The sequence below is a fragment of the Carcharodon carcharias genome, chromosome 2 (assembly GCF_017639515.1).
Source record: "Carcharodon carcharias isolate sCarCar2 chromosome 2, sCarCar2.pri, whole genome shotgun sequence".
Classification (NCBI taxonomy): domain Eukaryota; kingdom Metazoa; phylum Chordata; class Chondrichthyes; order Lamniformes; family Lamnidae; genus Carcharodon; species Carcharodon carcharias.
Genome location: NC_054468.1, coordinates 150,487,410 through 150,506,473, shown reverse-complemented (window position 1 = coordinate 150,506,473; position 19,064 = coordinate 150,487,410). Strand labels below are relative to the sequence as shown.

At 41.3% G+C, this 19,064-nt stretch overlaps 1 protein-coding gene across 3 annotated transcripts in view; it reads right to left on the bottom strand.

Moving 5' to 3' along the window:
- The window catches only part of dop1a (DOP1 leucine zipper like protein A), a 355,194-nt gene that overhangs the window by 324,116 nt on the left and 12,014 nt on the right, over positions 1–19,064 (bottom strand). For all 3 annotated transcript variants that reach the window (XM_041213315.1, XM_041213322.1, XM_041213331.1), the window contains exons 2-4: positions 9,093–9,283; positions 2,174–2,355; positions 34–204 (exon numbers count right to left, since the gene is read on the bottom strand). In XM_041213315.1, the coding sequence (XP_041069249.1) occupies positions 34–204; positions 2,174–2,355; positions 9,093–9,230 (491 nt within the window). In that variant the 5' untranslated portion in view covers positions 9,231–9,283. The remainder of the gene's footprint in view (positions 1–33; positions 205–2,173; positions 2,356–9,092; positions 9,284–19,064) is intronic.

Genomic DNA, 19,064 nt, shown 5'->3' with positions numbered 1-19,064 from the left:
ATACATACATGCAGCAAACAACTGTCTACTCACCTGTCATAGTACTCAGAGCCTTCTTCCAAGCCAGGCAACACCCCAGTCAACAATCCTTGCAGTCCTGGCTTCAGAGTTTTACCCAGAGGCAAGAAATAGACTTCATACAAGCTCAACAGCACAGGTTTGACAGACATGGCCGCATTGGCAAGAAGAGGGAAAAGGCCAGAACTGAGGAAAGAATAAAATAATTTCCAAACATTCAGAATCGGTTTTTCACCCCATCTCCTGAAGGCACCAACTCCTGCTGGAAATCTAGTTCTTACAGCCTCCTTCTACCTTCCTGTGCTTCAGTTAAAGTTATTTTTTTCATCAGTGAGCCTAGAAACTGAAGACCACCAGGTTACTTCAATGTAGTGGGCAATACAGCCAAACAGGATGTTAAATTTGTGTTCATAAATGATTACTTGCTGGTGGCAGGTGACAACTGAAAAATAGATTTAATTCTAGCAAATCACATTGAGTGCATGATGTAGGCAGTGTTGTCAGGCTGTATTTATTTCCTATCACTTAGTTGCGCTGAAAAGACCATGGACCTTTTTTTAGACAGTAGTTTTTTTTAACCACTGACTGGCTTGAGAGACCATTAGGAGACAACTGCGCCAGTTGGGACTGGAATCATACTTAGGCCAGACTGGGTAGTGATAGCAGGTTCCTTTTTCAAATGAATCAGTTGGCTTTTTATGGTAACATGGTTGTTAATTATACAGTAATTGCTTAATTGTAGGCAGATGGTGGGCATGAACTGGGATTCACCTGTGCCCCTACAAATAGACACCCAGTTAAATGGCGGTTGTTAGGTTAGGAGGCATTTGCGTGTAATGACACCGCTTAAAAAATATAGATTTACTCCAGTTTTATACGGTGTCATTAACTGCAAAGATTAGTTAAATCCTTCACCGATTGGTTTTCTTGACTATAAACAGCATTAGCTTTTATGATCCAGTTTAAATTAATTCTTTAAATCAAGATAAATTAAGGAATTTAAGGATGGAAATTGCAGACACGCTGGCAAGCGGTTAGAATCTGGAATACACTGCCTGAGTGATGGAGGCACATTCAAATGAGGTCTTCAAAAGAGAATTGTATAATTATCTGAACAGAAAAAAAAATGCATGGCTATGGGAAAGAAGGGGAATGGGACTAGGTGAGCTGCTCTTGCTCTCTGCACAGATACGATGGGCTGAATGGCCTCCTTCTGTGCCGTAACCATTCTATGAGAAGAATTGTCGGGTCAGCAAGTGGGGGCAGGGCCCGCTCATTGACGCGTAAAATGACATGCGGTGACGTCGGGCAGGTGCCCCGATGTCACCACACGTCATTTAAATTTTCAGTTCGGCGGGCACACAGCCAAATCGGCTGCGCACTCGCCAAACTGTCAAAGGCCTATTAAGGTCATTAAGAAAGTAATTAAAGTAGTTAAGAATACTGCCCGTCCACTTTAAGGTTGGTGGGCAGGCGAAGGGCTCAGGCGGCCTTCACATTTTTTATGAAACCTCATGCATGGGCTGGATGAGGTTTCATGAAGGGTTTATTAATTAAATAAAAATTTTTCAAACATTTGATAAACATATCCCAAATCCTGTGACGCATGTGCGAAAGAGCGCAGGCCCCGACTCAAGGAATCTCCCCCCCCCACCTGCACAGGGAGTGCTCAGCACTTCCGGGCGTGCATCATGCTACGCGGGTCTTAACTGGCCTGCCCATGTAAAATGGCGGCGCAGCACCGATCGGGTTCACACCCGCCCCCGCATACTCACGACTATTATAATTTTAAAATAAGCCAAAAATTAGGTGATAGGAAGCGCTAAATATTCAGATTTGACAAGACCATAACATTCAGATGCAGCCACATTACACAGATTTTACAGTCAAATTACTTGCTTACCATACCGGTTATTCCTGAAAAGAGCAACATATTGCCAAAGCTTTTCATTTTGCACTCAAGAGGACAAACACAAAAAAGCCATACTTTGTCCTAATGAGTGCAAGATGAAAATCTTTGGCAACATGTCTCTCTTTTCAGTAATATTCATATTGGTTATTATGGTGATCCATTGCGCATAATTGTTCATACAATTACAGCTTTCAAACATGCAACTCCTACATTTTTACAAAAGGTAACTAACATATAGCCCACCTGTACAAGAAGAGATCTTTGGCCAGCCTTTTAGAGCCAATGATTTTAAAGATGATTTCATAGGTTTCTAGTGCTTTTCGATGAACACCACTGGGCAGTGCTGGGTGAAGACACTGGGCCAGCCGCTTGCCAATAGTTAGCTTCTTTGGGACGACTTGGTACTTTGCATTGTTCTGTAAAACCTGTAAGTATATTAAAATTGATAACCAGTTACAGAATATTATACATCAAGACTGCAAGCTGGGCTCAGTGTTCAAAATCTGCATCAATGGACTGAGTGCTGTTTCTCTAAGGTAAAGGCAAAATACTGCAGATGCTGGAAATCTGAAACAAAAACAAAAAAATGAGCTCTGAAGAAGAGTTATTCAGATTCAAAATGTTAACTCTGTCTTTCTCTCCACAGATACTGTCAGGTCTGCTGAGTTTTTCCAGCATTTTTTGTTTTTGTGTGCTGTTTCTCTAGTTGTACAATTCTTTTTAAAATTTACACTAACGATTCACAATTCAGAAATTGTGCATATCACCAGGGTAAGTTCCAAAAAATAAAATGTTTAAAACAAAACCACACAGGGGCAATGGCAGTGCAGAAGAGAATGGTAGTGATGGAGAAAGTGTCCTTCAGGTTCAGGGGCACAAATAACTGGAAAAATCAGCAATAATAGAAAACTGGCATTAACATGAACTAACATTAAATGAATACCAGTTCTGCACGTATTAATAGGCCAGGGAACACATTTTTAAAAATAAGTCAATTTTTAGATTCATTATGACCTTTATATACCTGCCTTAAAATAAGATATAATATACCCAAGCCACTTCTTCACTTCACTAGCATAAACATTTCTAATCCAAGTATGCATTTTCTCCCAATTATTCTTAGCAAACCAAATATTTTAGTGTCCTGGATTCCATTCCAGACATCCACTCTTGGTTTTCTGAAATGTATGAAAAATGCAAGTTTTAATCCACTCTTTTTTGATTTCAACAGACATTCAAAACAAAATTCATAAGGTTCAATGTGATAAAAACAAAAGTAAACTAAAAGCTGTTCTCAGCAAGATCCTACCATTGTATAAAAACAAAAAAACTGCCGATGCTGGAAATCCAAAACAAAAACAGAATTACCTGGAAAAACTCAGCAGGTCTGGCAGCATCGGCGGAGAAGAAAAGAGTTGACGTTTCGAGTCCTCATGACCCTCCAACAGAACTAGGTGAATCCAAGGAAGGGGTGAAATATAAGCTGGTTTAAGGTGTGTGTGTGTGTGTGTGTGTGTGTGTGTGTGTGTGTATGTGGGGGGGGGGGTGGGGGGAGCAGCGGTTTGGGTGGGGGGAGAGAAGTGGAGGGGGGTGGTTTGGTTGTAGGGACAAACAAGCAGTAATAGAAGCAGATCATCAAAAGATGTCAAACAACAGAACAAAAAAACACATAGGTGTTGAAGTTGGTGATATTATCTAAACGAATGTGCTAATTAAGAATGGATGTAGGGCACTCAAGGTATAGCTCTAGTGGGGGTGAGGGGGTGCATAAAAGATTTAAAAATATTTAAAAATAATGGAAATAGGTGGGAAAAGAAAAATCTATATAAATTATTGGAAAAAAGGGGGATCAGAGGGTGTTGGGGATGGAGGAGAGAGTTCATGATCTAAAATTGTTGAAGTCAATATACAGTCTGGAAGGTTGTAAAGTACCTTGTCAGAAGATGAGGTGCTGTTCCACCAGTTTGTGTTGAGCTTCACTGGAACATTGCAGCAGGCCAAGGACGGAGAGCAGGGTGGAGTGTTGAAATGGCAAGCGACAGGAAGGTCTGGGACATGCTTGCAGACAGACCGAAGGTGTTCCGCAAAGCAGTCACCCAGTCTGCGTTTGGTCTCCCCAATGTAGAGGAAACTGCATTGGGAGCAGCAAATGCAGTAGACTAAGTTGAGGGAAGTGCAAATGAAATGCTGCTTCACTTGAAAGGAGTGTTTGAGCCCTTGGACGATGAGGAGAGGGGAAGTAAAGGGGCAGGTGTTGCACCGTCTGTGGTTGCATGGGAAGGTGCCGTGGGAGGGGGTTGAGGTGTAGGGGGTGATGGAGGAGTGGACCAGGGTGTCCCGGGGGGGACGATACCTGCAGAATGCCACCGCTGGTGGGGGGGTGAAGGGAAGATGTGTTTGGTGGTGGCACCACGCTGGAGTTGGCAGAAATGGCAGAGAATGATCCTTTGAATGCGGAGTCTGGTGGGATGATAAGTGAGGGCAAGGGGGACCCTATCATGGTTCTTGGAGGGAGAGGAGGGTGTGAGGACGGATGCGCGGGAGATGGGCCAGACACGGTTGAGGGCCCTGTCAACCACCGTGGGTGGAAAACCTTTACAGCCTTTCGGACTGAATACTGAGTTCAACAATTTTAAATCATGAACTCTCTCCTCCATCCCCACCCCCTTTCCGATCCCCCCCTTTTTTTCCAATAATTTATATAGATTTTTCTTTTCCCACCTATTTCCATTATTTTTAAATGTATTTCATCCATTGTTTTATCTCTACCTTTTAGCCTATTTCGATCCCTTCCCCCCTACCCCACCCCCACCCTAGGGCTCTGTACCTTTCTCGTCCTGCTTTCTACCCTTAATGTCACCTATTAGCATATTCCTTAGATAATATCACCACCTTGAACAACTCTTTGTCCTTTTGTCTATCTCCACACATCACTGGCCCTCTATCCAGTTCTACTGATCCCATCACCGCCCCTCCACCACTCCCTCAAACCTGCTTATATTTCAACTCTTTTCTATTTTACCTTAGTTCTGTTGAAGAGTCATACGGACTCGAAACGTTAATTATGTTCCTCTCCGCAGATGCTGTCAGACCTGCTGAGCCTTTTCAGGTATTTTTATCTTTGTTTTAAAAATTGCATAAGTCTGCAGTACAAAATTGTCCACAATATGATATTAATTAGCTTCTATCAGAAGCAATAAGTCTGGCTGATGTATAACATTCACATTGGTTGGTGATCCAGAATGAATTATTGGGATAGTATATAGAACTCTGCATTGTTACATGTGTATAAATGTTGTTACATGTGCCTAAGTATACATAATAGAAAAATTTCCTATTCACTAGTATTTATATCCTGCACCTTGATGAGCACTAAATAAGGTATTACATCATACTTAAATAGTGTTGAAAAACTTAATGCATATTTCTCAGCAATCTATGTACTTGGGTATGAACTTCTGCAGCTGCATGAAGTACTTCAGCTGCCGCTGAAGTGTTGATGTATGCCCCTTTGAGACTAAGCAGTCTAAATTGTGGTAAGGTAGTTTATTTTTTGCTCCCAGAGTGGCAGAACTGCACATCATAAATTACTGTCTTAGTTTCTTTATGCATTTGGTTTTAAAAATGCAAAGATATTACTATTAGATAAGATGTTATGGACAATAAATGTGAAGGCATGTAAAGTTTCTAATGAGATAGTGTTATAACCACAGCAGGTGTTAATTGCCACGCAAACCAAATCCCAGAGGGAAACTTGGCTTACATGCCATACCATGTTTTTTTTTCTAAAAACGAGAAGACAACATACCAATCTTAGCAGTAAGAGGTCCAGTAATGGTTTTAGGATTTAAAAACTTAAAAGTTTTATTAATTAGAATAAAAGAAAACTTAAGTGCACAATATTACAGTTATACAATTAAGGTTAGTCTTACAAAATGTCCTCAAAACAAACTCTCTATTTGGTCAAACCTACAGGTTACCTTTCAGGTAACACTCCCTTATAGATGTTAACTTAAAAAAAAATCCAGTAATATTACACAAGGCAAACTGCTGTAGCTTCAATAAAGACATACCACATGACCTCTACCCTCATCCACTCTGAGGTGGAATCCACTTCAGAATAAAACCGCCTGTTGCAGCCCAAGACTTTTCGGACTTGACTGGGTGGCTAATTCAAACTGCATCCCATTCCACACCAGCTCGGCTCCGGCCAACTCCATAGCTCCAGCTCAACAGCAACTCTAAAATACCTTTCTTCCTTTTCATTTCCAGTTCCATTGTTCTCACACCTCTTTGAAACTCAAATCCTTCCAAATATAAAATATTTTGCCTCTATTTTGTCTTTGCTTTTGGGTCAATAAAATATATCACCTCTACTTTTTACCTAAGGAACTCCTGCAAGATGCAAACATGTTTCTGGTTACTTCTGACTCCCCCTTGATATTCAAACAAACTCTTAACTTATCTAAAAATGAAAATGTTAGTTGTAACCTATTTACTTAACACCTCTGTCCTTTTCATGTTTCAAAGCCCCAGGACAGCCTGACTCCTATCTCTTGCCCAGCTTAATTAAATCACACACACAGACCTCATACACACTGTGCCACCCTTCTTTACAGACAAACACAATATTCTCCAAAAATATTTTTAAAAACATCCATTTTCTTTTCACAATAAACAGATAAATAAAGAAATACAATGATTGACGATGATGATGTAGCCTTGGTTGGACAGCTTTGCTCTTGAAAAATTATCAATTTCCTTCTAATTACCACATCACTTGCCACACTGCCTACAGGTTAATGTAAGTAAGTAAAGTGAGTGTTGGTCCTCTACAGAGTGACAGGCAGAAGTTAATAGTAGATAATAAGGAAACGGCGGAAGTAATGAACAAATATTGCTTCTGTGTTCACTATAGAGGATACAAAAAACATTCCAGTAATAGCTGCAAATCAGGAGCTAAATGGGAGAAAGGAACTTCATGAAACTGAAATCATTAAGGAGGTGTACTGAGCAAAATGATGGAGCTGCAGGCAGGCAAGTCTCCGTGTCCCGATGGACTACATCCTAGGATCTTAAAAGAGGTGGCTAATGAGATGCACTGGTGTTAATTTTCCAAAATTTGCTAGATTCTGAAAAGGTTCCATCAGATTGGAAAGTAGAAAATATAATCCCTCTATTCAAGAAGGGAGGGAGGTAGAAAACAGGAAACTACAGGCCAGTTAGCTTGACGTCTGTCGTGGGGAAGTTATTAGAATCGATCATTAAGGAGGTTATAGCTGATCACTTAGAAGAGCCCAAGGCAACTGGGAAGAGTCAACATGATTTTGTGAAAGGAAAATCATGTTTAACCAATTTATTGGAGTTTTTTGAAGGGGTAACATGCGCAGTGGATAAAGGGGGCCTATACTTAGGTACTGTACTTGGATTTCCAAAAGACATTTGATAAGGTGCCACATCAAAGATTATTACAGAAAATAAAAGTGCATGGTGCAGCATATTAGCATGGATAGAAGATTGGCTGGCTGGCAGAAAGCAGAGAGTATGCATAAATGGGTCTTTTTCTGATTGGCAAGATGTGATGAGTGGCGTTCCACAGGGGCCTCAGCTTTTTTACAACTTAGATGAGGGGAGTGAAGACATGGTAGCTAAATTTGCAGATGACACAAAAATAGGTAGGAAAGTATGCTGTGAAGAGGACATGAGAAAGTTGCAGATGGATATACATAGGTTGAATAGGGAAAAGATCTGGCAAATGGAGTTTAACGTAGGAAAATGTAAAGTTGTTCACTTTGGCAGGAATAACAAAAAAGCAGTTTATTACTTAATTCTGCATAATTCTGAAGTACAGAGGGATCTAGGTGTTCTAGTACATGAGTCACAAAAAGTTAGTATGCAGGAACAGCAAGTAATTAAGAATGCTAATGGAATGCTATGCTTTATTTTGAGAGGGATTGAACATAAAAGGAAGGGTGTTATGCTTCAGTTATACAGGATGTTGGTGAGACTGCACCTCAAATACTATATGCAGTTTTGGATTCCTTATTTAAAGAAGGATGTAAATGCATTGGAAGCAGTTCAAAGAAATTTACTAGATTGATACCTGGAATGAGTGGGTTGTCTTACGAAGAAAGGTTGGACAAACTGGGCTTGTTTCCACTGGAGTTTAGAAGAGTGAAGGGTGATTTGATTGAAGGATACAAGATCCTGAATGGCCTTGACAAGGTGGATGTCAAAAGAATGTTTCCTCTTGTGGGTGAGTCCAGAACTAGGGGCACTGTTTTAAAATCAGGGGTCGCCCTTTTAGGACAGAGATGAGGAGAATTTTTTTCTCTCAGAGAGTTGTGCGACTTTGGAATTCTCTGCCTCTGAAGGTGGTGGAGGCGGGGTCATTGAATATTTTTAAGGCAGAGGTGTTTAGATTCTTGGAAGGCAAGGGAATCAAAGGTTATCAGAGATCAAAGATCAGCCATGATATTACTGAATGGCGGAGCAGGCTCGAGGGCCAAATGGTCTACTCCTGTTCCTACTTCTTATGTTCTTATGTAACAGTGTTAACTGTTTAAGATTTCACTTTTAAGACTCCAGTTTTGAAATTCAGAAGTCAATATTTCTGAAAACATAGCGCCTTTTAGAAAATCCCAATACTCTCGTGTCACGAATAGAATTTTGGTTGACCCAGATTAGCACTGTTTTACACTCTTCAGCAAACTGCCAAGTAAACACACATTACTTCGAGTAATGTTCTAAGCCAGTACAGTAATCCTTTTTAATCATGATTAATGTGAAAAGCATTTACAGTAAAACTGTGGAGGCCACCAAGCTGAACTCAATTATTATGTTTTTCACAGTTATAAATACTAACTTCTTAGATGAATAGATCACGTAGAAATATTAGTAAATGACCAAAGAAAAAGATAAAGTTATTTTTAGAAGTGTTGAAGCAAGTCAATTAGTAAAATTCAAAACATCCAGCATGCAAAGAAAATGAAACACCCAAAACCTGGATGACTTACTGTACTACATTTTAACATGCATTAAGGCCAATACTTACATAACACTTAGATAAAATTGGAGGCATTTAGGTGCAAAGAGCAGTAAATATAGTCTTCATTATAACTCATTTAGACTGATTTTAGAAATTCCCGTTTTCTGCAATTACCTTGTTAAGTTTACCCAGTGCTGATATTAGATCTGCCCATTCACTGGAATACTCGAAGCTTTTCAATGCTTTATCCACCGCTGCTACGTAATTTCTATACTTGGAGTCACCCAGTAACTCCAGTTCCTCCGTGTTCATCCTCCTTAAACATGCACCTGATGACCAACTCCAAACTCAATAGGATCATTTACCTGGAATAGTTAAAGAAAATTTCAGTCTCAATTGAGATATAAAGGAAAGTAAAACCACAATTTTGTAAATACTGCAAGAAAAACCCAATTTTAATTTTAATACATGATGTTTACAAATTAGACAGCTTTGAATTCCTGCACGAAAATAACAACAGGTTATTACAATACATGTCTCGATTCGTGCAAGATCCTCCCTCCCCCACACCACCCAAAAAAAAAACAACAGGTCTTGAACTCAATTCCAAATCACTGAAATTACTGAAACGCAGAGTCAAACTTCTGGAGCAAAAGCAAAATACTGCGGATGCAGATAATCTTTCATCACACAAAATTGAAACATTGAGCCTAATCTTCTGTGGAGTGGCAATCACTGTCTGATTGCCTCTCCACTCCTTCTTACTTAACTTAGGGTGGAGCTGGATTTCCGGCATGGAACCTGCTGAGAAACGTGCAGCACAGCTGCTCCGGGACTCCCTTAAGTACAGTGCAGCATCGTCAGGGGAAGTGAAGCCAAGTCCCCTTGTTATAGAACTAGTTTGAACAGGAAAGAAGGTGAGCAGGTGAGGGGGTCAGGTGGATCAGTTGGTGGGAGACATTCTTGTGGGGTCAGGCAGTTAAGGAGGGGATGGATTGTTGGGGGGGGGGGGGGGGTTTTTTACCGGAGTTGTCAAGGGGTGGTTCGCCAGAGGGAGGTTGGGGAGGTCTGGGGTGGGATGTTGTCAGGGTGGGTGGAATGCGTCGGGGGGGGGGTGGGGGGGGTGTGTGTCAGGGTGTGCGAGTCCTCAGTGAGGAATGGGGGCGGGACAAATTATCAGGGGGGTCCGATTGGCTGGGGGGTTCGGGTGGGGTAGTCAGGGAGTGGTGGAGTAGTTTGTTAGGAAAGGTGAGGTCAGATGCTTAGCAGGGGTGGGGATCGGAGGGGTAGCTGTGGGGTCCAATGGGGGTTATCAGTACCATGGTTGAAAGTAATTTTAATCCAAACTTTTCCTGGGTAGTTATTCTGCTAGGTGAGTCTGAACCATCCAAAATCTTCAATTTAAATCAGAGTTTCGGATGCTTCCAGGTGCAGGGCAATTGCTAATTGGAAGCAAAACTTCCTGGCAATTTGCATTCAATTTTTGCATGGGGTCTCCAGGGGTACAACCCCTCAGGAAACACCACTGTGGGTGTTCCTACAACACATGGACTGCAGCAGTTCAAGAAGGCAGCACACCACCACCTTCTCATGGATAATTAGGGATTGGCAATAAATGCTAGCCGAGCAGCAATGCCCACATCTTATGAACAAAAAAAAACTGTTTCTCTCTCCACAGGTGTTGCCAGACTTGCTGAGTATTTCCAGCATTTTCTGTATATACAACCGGTAAGAGTAAGAGGGGTGTCGGAAGGTGCAATAAAGTATAAATGAAGGGTTACTGCACCTATGTGCAAATGCGTGACAAATAACATTGGTGAGCTATGAACGCAGAGAACAATGTGGAAATATGATGCTGAGGCGAAAATGGAGACCTGACTCAAAGGAGGACAGGGCTGGGTACTGAATATTCCTGGATACAAGGTGTTCAGCAAAGAAAGGGAAGGATAAGGGGTAGCAGTATTAAGGAGAAAGTGCTTTGCTGGAGAGAGAGGGGATGTCTCAGAGGGGTCAAGGACAGAATCTATTTGGCTACAGCTAAGAGTCAATAGAGGTACCATGACATTATTTGGCCACCAACTTGTGGGAAAAATGCAGAGGATCAAATTTCTAAGAAAATTACACAGAAGTACAAGAATTATAGAGGTTTTAATGGGCACTTTAATTATCCAAATATAGACTGGGATAGTAATAGGACAGAGGCAGAAGAGTTCATGAAGTGCGCAGTCCAACTGGAAAGGAGGCACTGCTGGACTGGTTCTTGGAAATAAGGTGGGCCAAGTGGATAAGTGTCAGTAGGGCAACATTTAGGGGATAGTGAGGATAGTATAAGTTTTAGGTAGATTATGGAAAAGGACAAGGAGCAATCGAGATCAAGAATAATTAATTAGAAGTGGGAAAACTCCAATGCAGTGAGAATGGATAAATTGGAATCAAAGATTTAAAGCTAAAACTGGAACTGAACAGTAGGCTGCTTTAAAGAGGCAATAGTTCTACATTTCCATGAGAAGGAAAGGTAGGTCTCCAGAGCTCCCTGGATGATGAAAGAGATAAAGAGTAAAATGAAGCAGAAAAAGGGTGCAAATGACACACATCAGGTGGATAATACAAGTGAGAATCAGGCTCAATATAGAAGGTTCAGGGGAGAATTAAAAAAAACAAATGAGAACCAAAGACAGAGTATGAGGAGAGCCTGGCAGCTAACAAAAAGGGAATCCAAAGGTCTTATCTAGGCATAAAATTATAAAGGGGTGGTAAAAAGAGGAGTAGGGTTGATTAGGTACCTAAAAGGGAATTAATGCATGGAGGCAGGGGGAATAGCTAAGATATTACTGCCTTTACCATGGAAGAAGATGCTGCCCAAGTCATGGTGAAAGAGGAGGTAGCAGACACACTTGATGAGCTAAACATTAATAAAGCAAAAGTAAAAGATGGGCTAACTGTACTTAAAGTTGATAAGTCACCAGGACAGAGAAAATGCATCCAACAATACTGTAGGAAATAAGGGTGGAAATTGCAGAAGCACTGGCCACAATTTTCCAATCCTCTTTGTATACATGCGTGGTCTCAGAGAACTGGAGAATTGCAAATGTTATACTGTTGTTTAAAAAAGGGTTTTTTTTTATGTGAGATGTGGACTTCGCTGGCTGGGCCAGCATTTATTGCCCATCCCTAATTGCCTTGAGAGGGTGGTGGTGAGCCACCTTCTTGAACCGCTGCAGTCCATGTGGTGTAGGTACATCCACAGTACTGTTAGGAAGGGAGTTCCAGGATTTTGATCCAGCGACAGTGAACAGGCCAGTCAGTGGTGGGGATGCTTTCAGAAACAATAATTCGGGACAAAATGAAAAATCACTTGGGCAAATGAAGGTGAATTAAGGAAAGCCATCATGATTTGTTAAGAGCAAGTAGTGTTTAACTAACCTACATGAATTTTCTAATGCAGTAACAGAGGGTATGTAAGGATGATGCAGTTAATGTGGAATACATGGACTTCCAAAAGGCATTAGTGAACAAAGTTAAGAGCTCATGGAATAAAAGGGACAGTAGCAACGTGGATACAAAATTTTGGCTAAGTGACAGGAAACAGAGGATAGTGGTGAACAGTTGTTTGTGGGTTGAAGGAAGGCTTGCAGCAGAGTTCAAGGCACAATTTCAAAATTTGAGGATGACACAAAACATGGAAGTATTGTAAACTGTGAAGAGGACATACTTCAAACTTTCAAAATTCAAAAGGACATAGACAGGTTGGTGCAATGAGCAGAGAAGTGGCATTTGAAATTTAATGGCGAGCGGTGTGATTTTGGTAGGGAGAACATGGAGAAATAAAATTAAATAAAGGGGACAATTCTAAAAAGGGTGCCGGAGCAGAGGGGCTTGAGTGTATAAGTGCACAAATCATTGAAGATGGCAGAGCAAGTTGAGCCAGCAGTTAATAAAGCATACGGGATCCTTGGCATTATAAAAAGGGGCATAGAGTATAAAAGCAAGAAAGTTGTGATAAATCGGTATAAAATGCTGGTTTGGTTGCAACTGGAGTATTGCATCCATTTCTGGGCATCACAGTTTAGGGAGCATGTGAAGGCATTAGAAAAGGTGCAGAAATGATTCATGAGAATGGTTCCAAAGACTAACTTCAATTACGTAGATAGATTGGAGAAACTGGGGCTATTCTCCTTAAAGAAGTTAAGGTTGAGAGGAGATCTGATAGAGGTATTCAAAATCATTAGTGGTCTGGACAGAGTAGATAAGGAGAAACAGTTCACATTGTTGGAAGGATTGGAAACTAAAGGGCATTACTTTAAGGTGATTGGCAAAAGAAGGGAACAAGTCATTAGGATCTGGAATGCACTGCCTGAAATTGTGGAGGAGGCAGATTCAATCATGGCTTTCCAAAGAGACTTGGATCATTGTCCAAAGAGGAAATATTTGCAGGGCTAGGGAAAACAGGCCAGGGACTGGCACCAAGTGCACTGTTCTTGCAGAGATCCACAGAGACACAGTGTGCTGAATGCCCTCCTGTGCTATAACCATTCTATGTTGTACCCCTTGAGTCATTTAGATTAAAGTGATGTGGCATGGCCTCCAAAAAGGACTAATCAATCAATCACATTCATAGGATTACATAGGATATATGGAACAGAAACAGGGATTCAGCTCAACCATGCCAATGTTAATGCTCCACTGAAATCTTTTCCCATCTTTTCTCATCTAAATTCATCACCTTTGCCCTTCTCCCTCATTTGCTTGTCTGGTTTCCCCTTAAATATATCTATACTACTCATTTCGACTATTCCCTGTGATAGTGAGTTCCACATTCTTACCACCCTTTGGTTGAAGAAGTTTTTCCTGAAGTTCTCCTATTGGATTTCTTGGTAACTATGTTATATTGATGGCCTCTAGTTGTGCTCTTCCCCACAAGAGGAAACATTCATTCATCACCCACTCTATCAAAACCTTTCATAATTTTAAAGACCTCTATTAGATCACTCCTCAGCTTTCTTATTTCAAGAGAAAAGAGGCCCAGCATGTCAATCCTTTCCTGTATACCCATGCATTTCTGGTATTATCCTTGTAAATCTTCTCTGCATCCTTTCTAGTGCCTCTATATACTTCTAATCATTTGGCAACTAGAACTGTATGCAGTACTCTAAGTGTGGTCTAACCAAGGTTTAACATGAATTTAGCATAAGTTTCCCACCTTTCAATTCTCCAGTTTGAGGCGCAAACTGCAAATTTAATTTCCTCCTGTAATTTGCAGACCTCTTCAGTACTAACTATCCCCCCAATTTCGTATCATCTGCTAATTTAGAAATTGTATTTTTGATTCCAAAGTCCAAAACATGAATGTAGATTGTGAACAGCAGCAAACCTTATCAGCTACTCTGATTAACTACACTTTATTCCCACTTCCTACTTTCTGTCTTGAAGCCAGCTGGCAATCTATTCTGCCACTTGTCCCGACTTCACATTCTTTGACATTATTCATTAGGCTCTATTGAGGATCTTATTACTCTACCACGGGATTCAAATTCAACAGGGAGAATAACAAACACAAAGACCTAATGTTTCACAGTTACCAGATCCCATTTATCTTCTCTTAGAAGACGCTTTAACTACCAAAATAAACAAGTATAAAGCTAGGCAACCCTCCTTAATAATTACAAAGTGTAATGCATCCATGAATCCATTACCTCAAGTCAAACTCATCCAAGCCTATTAAGTAGCCCAGCTCTAGCGGAAAGTGTTAATTTAGGGCACGCAAATTTGTTTTTCCAAAAATAGTTTAAAATATATCTATATAGACTGTTAATGTTTAGAGAGAAATCTGAACACCCAGTGACAAGATTTCATGTTTTTATACAGAAACAAACTTTATTATATATAAAAATAATTAATGTAACACTACAGTTTATCACTACTCAGGCTAAGAGCTTAGTTATACTTCTTAATTCTGCCTCCCCCACCCCCCATCCCCAAATGTTCCTTAATACATTACAAGAATCTTGAAGGTTCATTCAATTTTTTAGTGACCCACCCCCAACCCCTGGAAGTCACTGACTTCTCCTATGTTCCAGCTATTCTCCGAGATATGACATTTCATGAGGATCCTCCAAATGCTCATCAAAGTCTCTTTAAAACCTCACAACTGTGAACTTCTCAGCTCAAAATAAGCTTCACTGCATTCTTGCTTAGGTATTTAAACATAAGGAACACCCTTAGCTCCTAATAGCCCTTTAGGCTCCCACAACTTCTGCATAGTTGCTGGTCTGACAGCTGATTTCCAGTCCTGGCAAATGTTCTCTCTGCCTGTTTCAAGCTGACTGCTTTCAAGCTAACTGCAAACTGCCTTTTGCCACAAGGCTCTGTGCGGACCACTGTAGATTTCTTCCTCTTGCTTTGAGCTCGGCAAATCTTCCAAATCTTTTCTCCCCCCTCACAAATTCCAAACTGAGCACTGCATTCCATGCAGTGAATGATAAAATTAGTATTTTCTCTGCTTAAGATGCAGGCCTGACTAACATTTATTTTCTTTGGTTCTCCTTTTCAGTGAATTGCAGTCTACACAAAACCAAAACTGCAACTGCCTTCTGCTAGAAACACCCAGCTAAATTAAACGAAGGAACCTTCCAAACCCAAAGCCCATTTCCATGATAATCACAGAATCACACAGTGCAGAAGAGGCCCTTCGGCCCATCGAATCTGCATCGACATGTGAGAAACACCTGACCTACCTACCTAATCCCGTTTACCAGCACTTGGCCTATAGCCTTGAATGTTATGACGTGCCAAGTACTCATCCAGGTACTTTTTAAAGGATGTGAGGCAACCCTCCTCCACCACCTTCCCAGGCAGCACATTCCAGACCGTCTCCACCCTCTGGGTAAAAAGGGTTTGCCTCACATCCCCACTAAACCTCCTGCTCCTCACCTTGAACTTGCGTCCCCTCACGACTGATCCTTCAACTAAGGGGAACAGCTGCTCCCTATCCACCCTGTCCATGCCCTCATAATCTTGTATACCTTGATCAGGTCACCCCTCGTCTTCTCTGCTCCAACGAAAACAACCCAAGTCTATCCAACCTTTCTTCATAACTTAAATGTTTCATCCCAGGCAACATCCTGGTGAATCTCCTCTGCATCCCCTCCAGTGCAATCTCATCCTTCCTATAATGTGGCAACCATAACTGCACACACTACTCCAGCTGTGGCCTCACCAAGGTTCTATAAAACTATAATGTGGAATGCTTTGGGATGCTCTCAAAAAGAAATATAAACTAATTATTTTGCCTTCAACACAACTTTTTATTTGACAACCCATCTGAATAATTTATATCTTTAATGCAGTTTTACAACTCTATCTCCAGACTGTCTGTCACGATCAAGGAACTCCCTTGTTGACCAATTGCCTTTAACTTCTTTTCATCTGGGAACTGCATATACAATTCAATATTTTACTGAAGTAAATCGAAAGCTTCTAGATCTATTACAAATCCAACCAGAGGCTGATTAAGTTTTAAGTTTTTACACCTCTCCCTCTAAGGTAAGTATAGGTTAGTTTGTAAATATAATTAATTCAAGCTTGTTTGATCTGCATATACATTAGATGCATACGAATTTCTTAACCAAGTGTTTCCATCTATCTTATATTTAATACTAATTCCTAAACCTAAAAGTTATATCCTAAAATGTATGAACTATGAACTAGATATTCACAATATCTAATGGAAACTAACTCTGTTTAGTCATAAGGCTATATAAATAGATGTAAGCTCACATTCCCTTTATTCCATTTACACAGATATGAATATATATTGGATATTATTCTCCCACTTTCAATTAAATTCATTTGTTTATTTTTAACCAGTTACTATACTCCCAATACCTAAAATATACAATGGCATCCAATACATCACAATCCCTTTCAAGAAAGTTCCAACATGCTGAGTTGCCTTATGAGAAAAGGCTCAGCAGGTTGGCCCATACTCATTGGAGTACAGAAGAATGAGGGGTAACCTTATTGAAACACAAAAGATTCTGTAGGGGCTTGATCAGGTAGATGCTGAGAGGATGCTTCCCCTCATGGGGAAATCCAGGACTCGGGGGCACAGTTTCAAAAGATGGAGATGAGAAGGAATTTCTTCTCCCAGAAGGCTTCTCTCGAACTTCAGCAAAAGAGATGGAAAGGATCAGTGACAGTGCTATCAAGCAGCATTAAATTAGCAATAACCTGCCCAGTGACGCTCAGTCAGGTTCAGCCAGGGTCACACAGCGATTGGCCTCATTACGCCCTTGGGCCGAACATGGACAAAAGTGCTGAACTCATCCTGTCAGACCTTGACATCAAGGTAGTATTTGACCAAGTGTGGCATCAAATAGCCTTGGCAAAACTGAAGTCAATGGCAACAGGAGAAAACACTCCACTGTTGGGGTCATATCTAGCCAAAAGGAAGATGGTCATAAAGGTCAAAAGTGGGGATGTTCTCTAAAGATTGCACGACGCTCAGTACCATTTGCAACACCTCAGATTACTGAGGCAGTCCATGTCCATATGCAGCAAGACCTGGACAACATTCAGGCTTGGGCTGATAAGTGGCAAATAATATTCACGGCACACAAGTGCCAGGCAATGACCACTTCCAAAAAGAGAGAATCTAACCATCTCCTCATGACATTCAGTGGCATTACCACTGCTGAATCGCCCATTGCCAACATCCTGAGGTTTACAATTGACTAGAAACTGAACTGGACCAGTCATATAAATACTGTGAATACAAGAGCAGGTCAGAGTTTGGGAATTCTGAAATGAATAACTCTCATCCTGTCTCCCCAAAGTCTGGCAACTATCAACAAAGCTCAAGTCATGTGTGATAGAATATTCACTTATCTGGATAAGTGCAGTTTCAACACCACTTAGGAAACTCGACACCATCCAATACAAAGCAGCCTACCTGATCGGCACCTCATCCACCAACTTAAACATTCATTCCTCCATGAACTTACCAAACCACCTTCAACTGCACCTTCCAAACCCGCAACCCCTACCATCTAGAAGGATAAGGGCAGCAGACACATGGGAACACCACCACCTGCTTGTTCCCCTCCAAGTCACACAACATCTTGACTTTCACTGCCCTCCCGAACCCCCCACCCAGCCCCCTCCAACCGCCCCAACACCCCCACCTATCCCCATACCTCAGTTCCCCCGACTACCCCCACACCTCAGTTCCCTTGACTACCCCCCCACGCCAAGGCACCCACTATCCTTGCACGCCAAGGAACCCACTAACCCCTCAGCCCAACTATCCCCACGCCCTGGCCTCTCTGACTACCCTCTTAACCCACAACTACTCACCCGACACCCCCAGCCTCTGACCACCCAACTCCCACGCCTGACCCCCACCACCTCTAACCACTCACCCACTTATCTTCTCCCTGACTCTCAAAGTGGCTGGGACCTTTAAATTTACTACTTCATAGAAACTAGAGCCGTAAAAGGGATCATGGATTCTCTTCCCTTAATGCTGCTGTCCTGCACAGAAAGGACCCCCAGAGCTGCTGCGCTGCATATTTCTCACCTGGCCTAGGTCGGAAGATCAGGTGAGAAATGTGCATCTTCCGACCTGGGTACGTAAAAAGGAACAGACTGACAATCCAACGGTGATTACCATTCCACAGAAGTTCTGGGACATAGTCTCTAGGTAAGGGGTTATTTATTTAGGACTGAGATGAGGAGAACTTTTTCCACTCAGAGGGTGGAGACTCTTGAGAATTCTCTACCCAGAGGACTGTGAATGTTCAATCATTAAGTAAAATCAGGGCTGATATTTTGGACACTAAGGCAATCAAGGGATATTGTGTGCTGCTGTTCTCCAGTGTCTCTATAATGTTTGTATAATATGGAGATCAGAATTATGCACTGTACTCATTCATTCAGAAGAGCATAACACTCTTTCTACTCCCCCACCAGGACAAATTACAAGTTTCTTCCATGTGTTTAAAATTTTTTGCCTTTACTAAATTATCTGGAAACCCATTCCATCTGATCACTTTGCCTAAAGTGATTCTTAGGAATACTTGTCCTAAGTTTCATCTTCACCAGCTTTAGCTCATGCCCCCATATTCTTGAAGGGAATTCCATGATTTC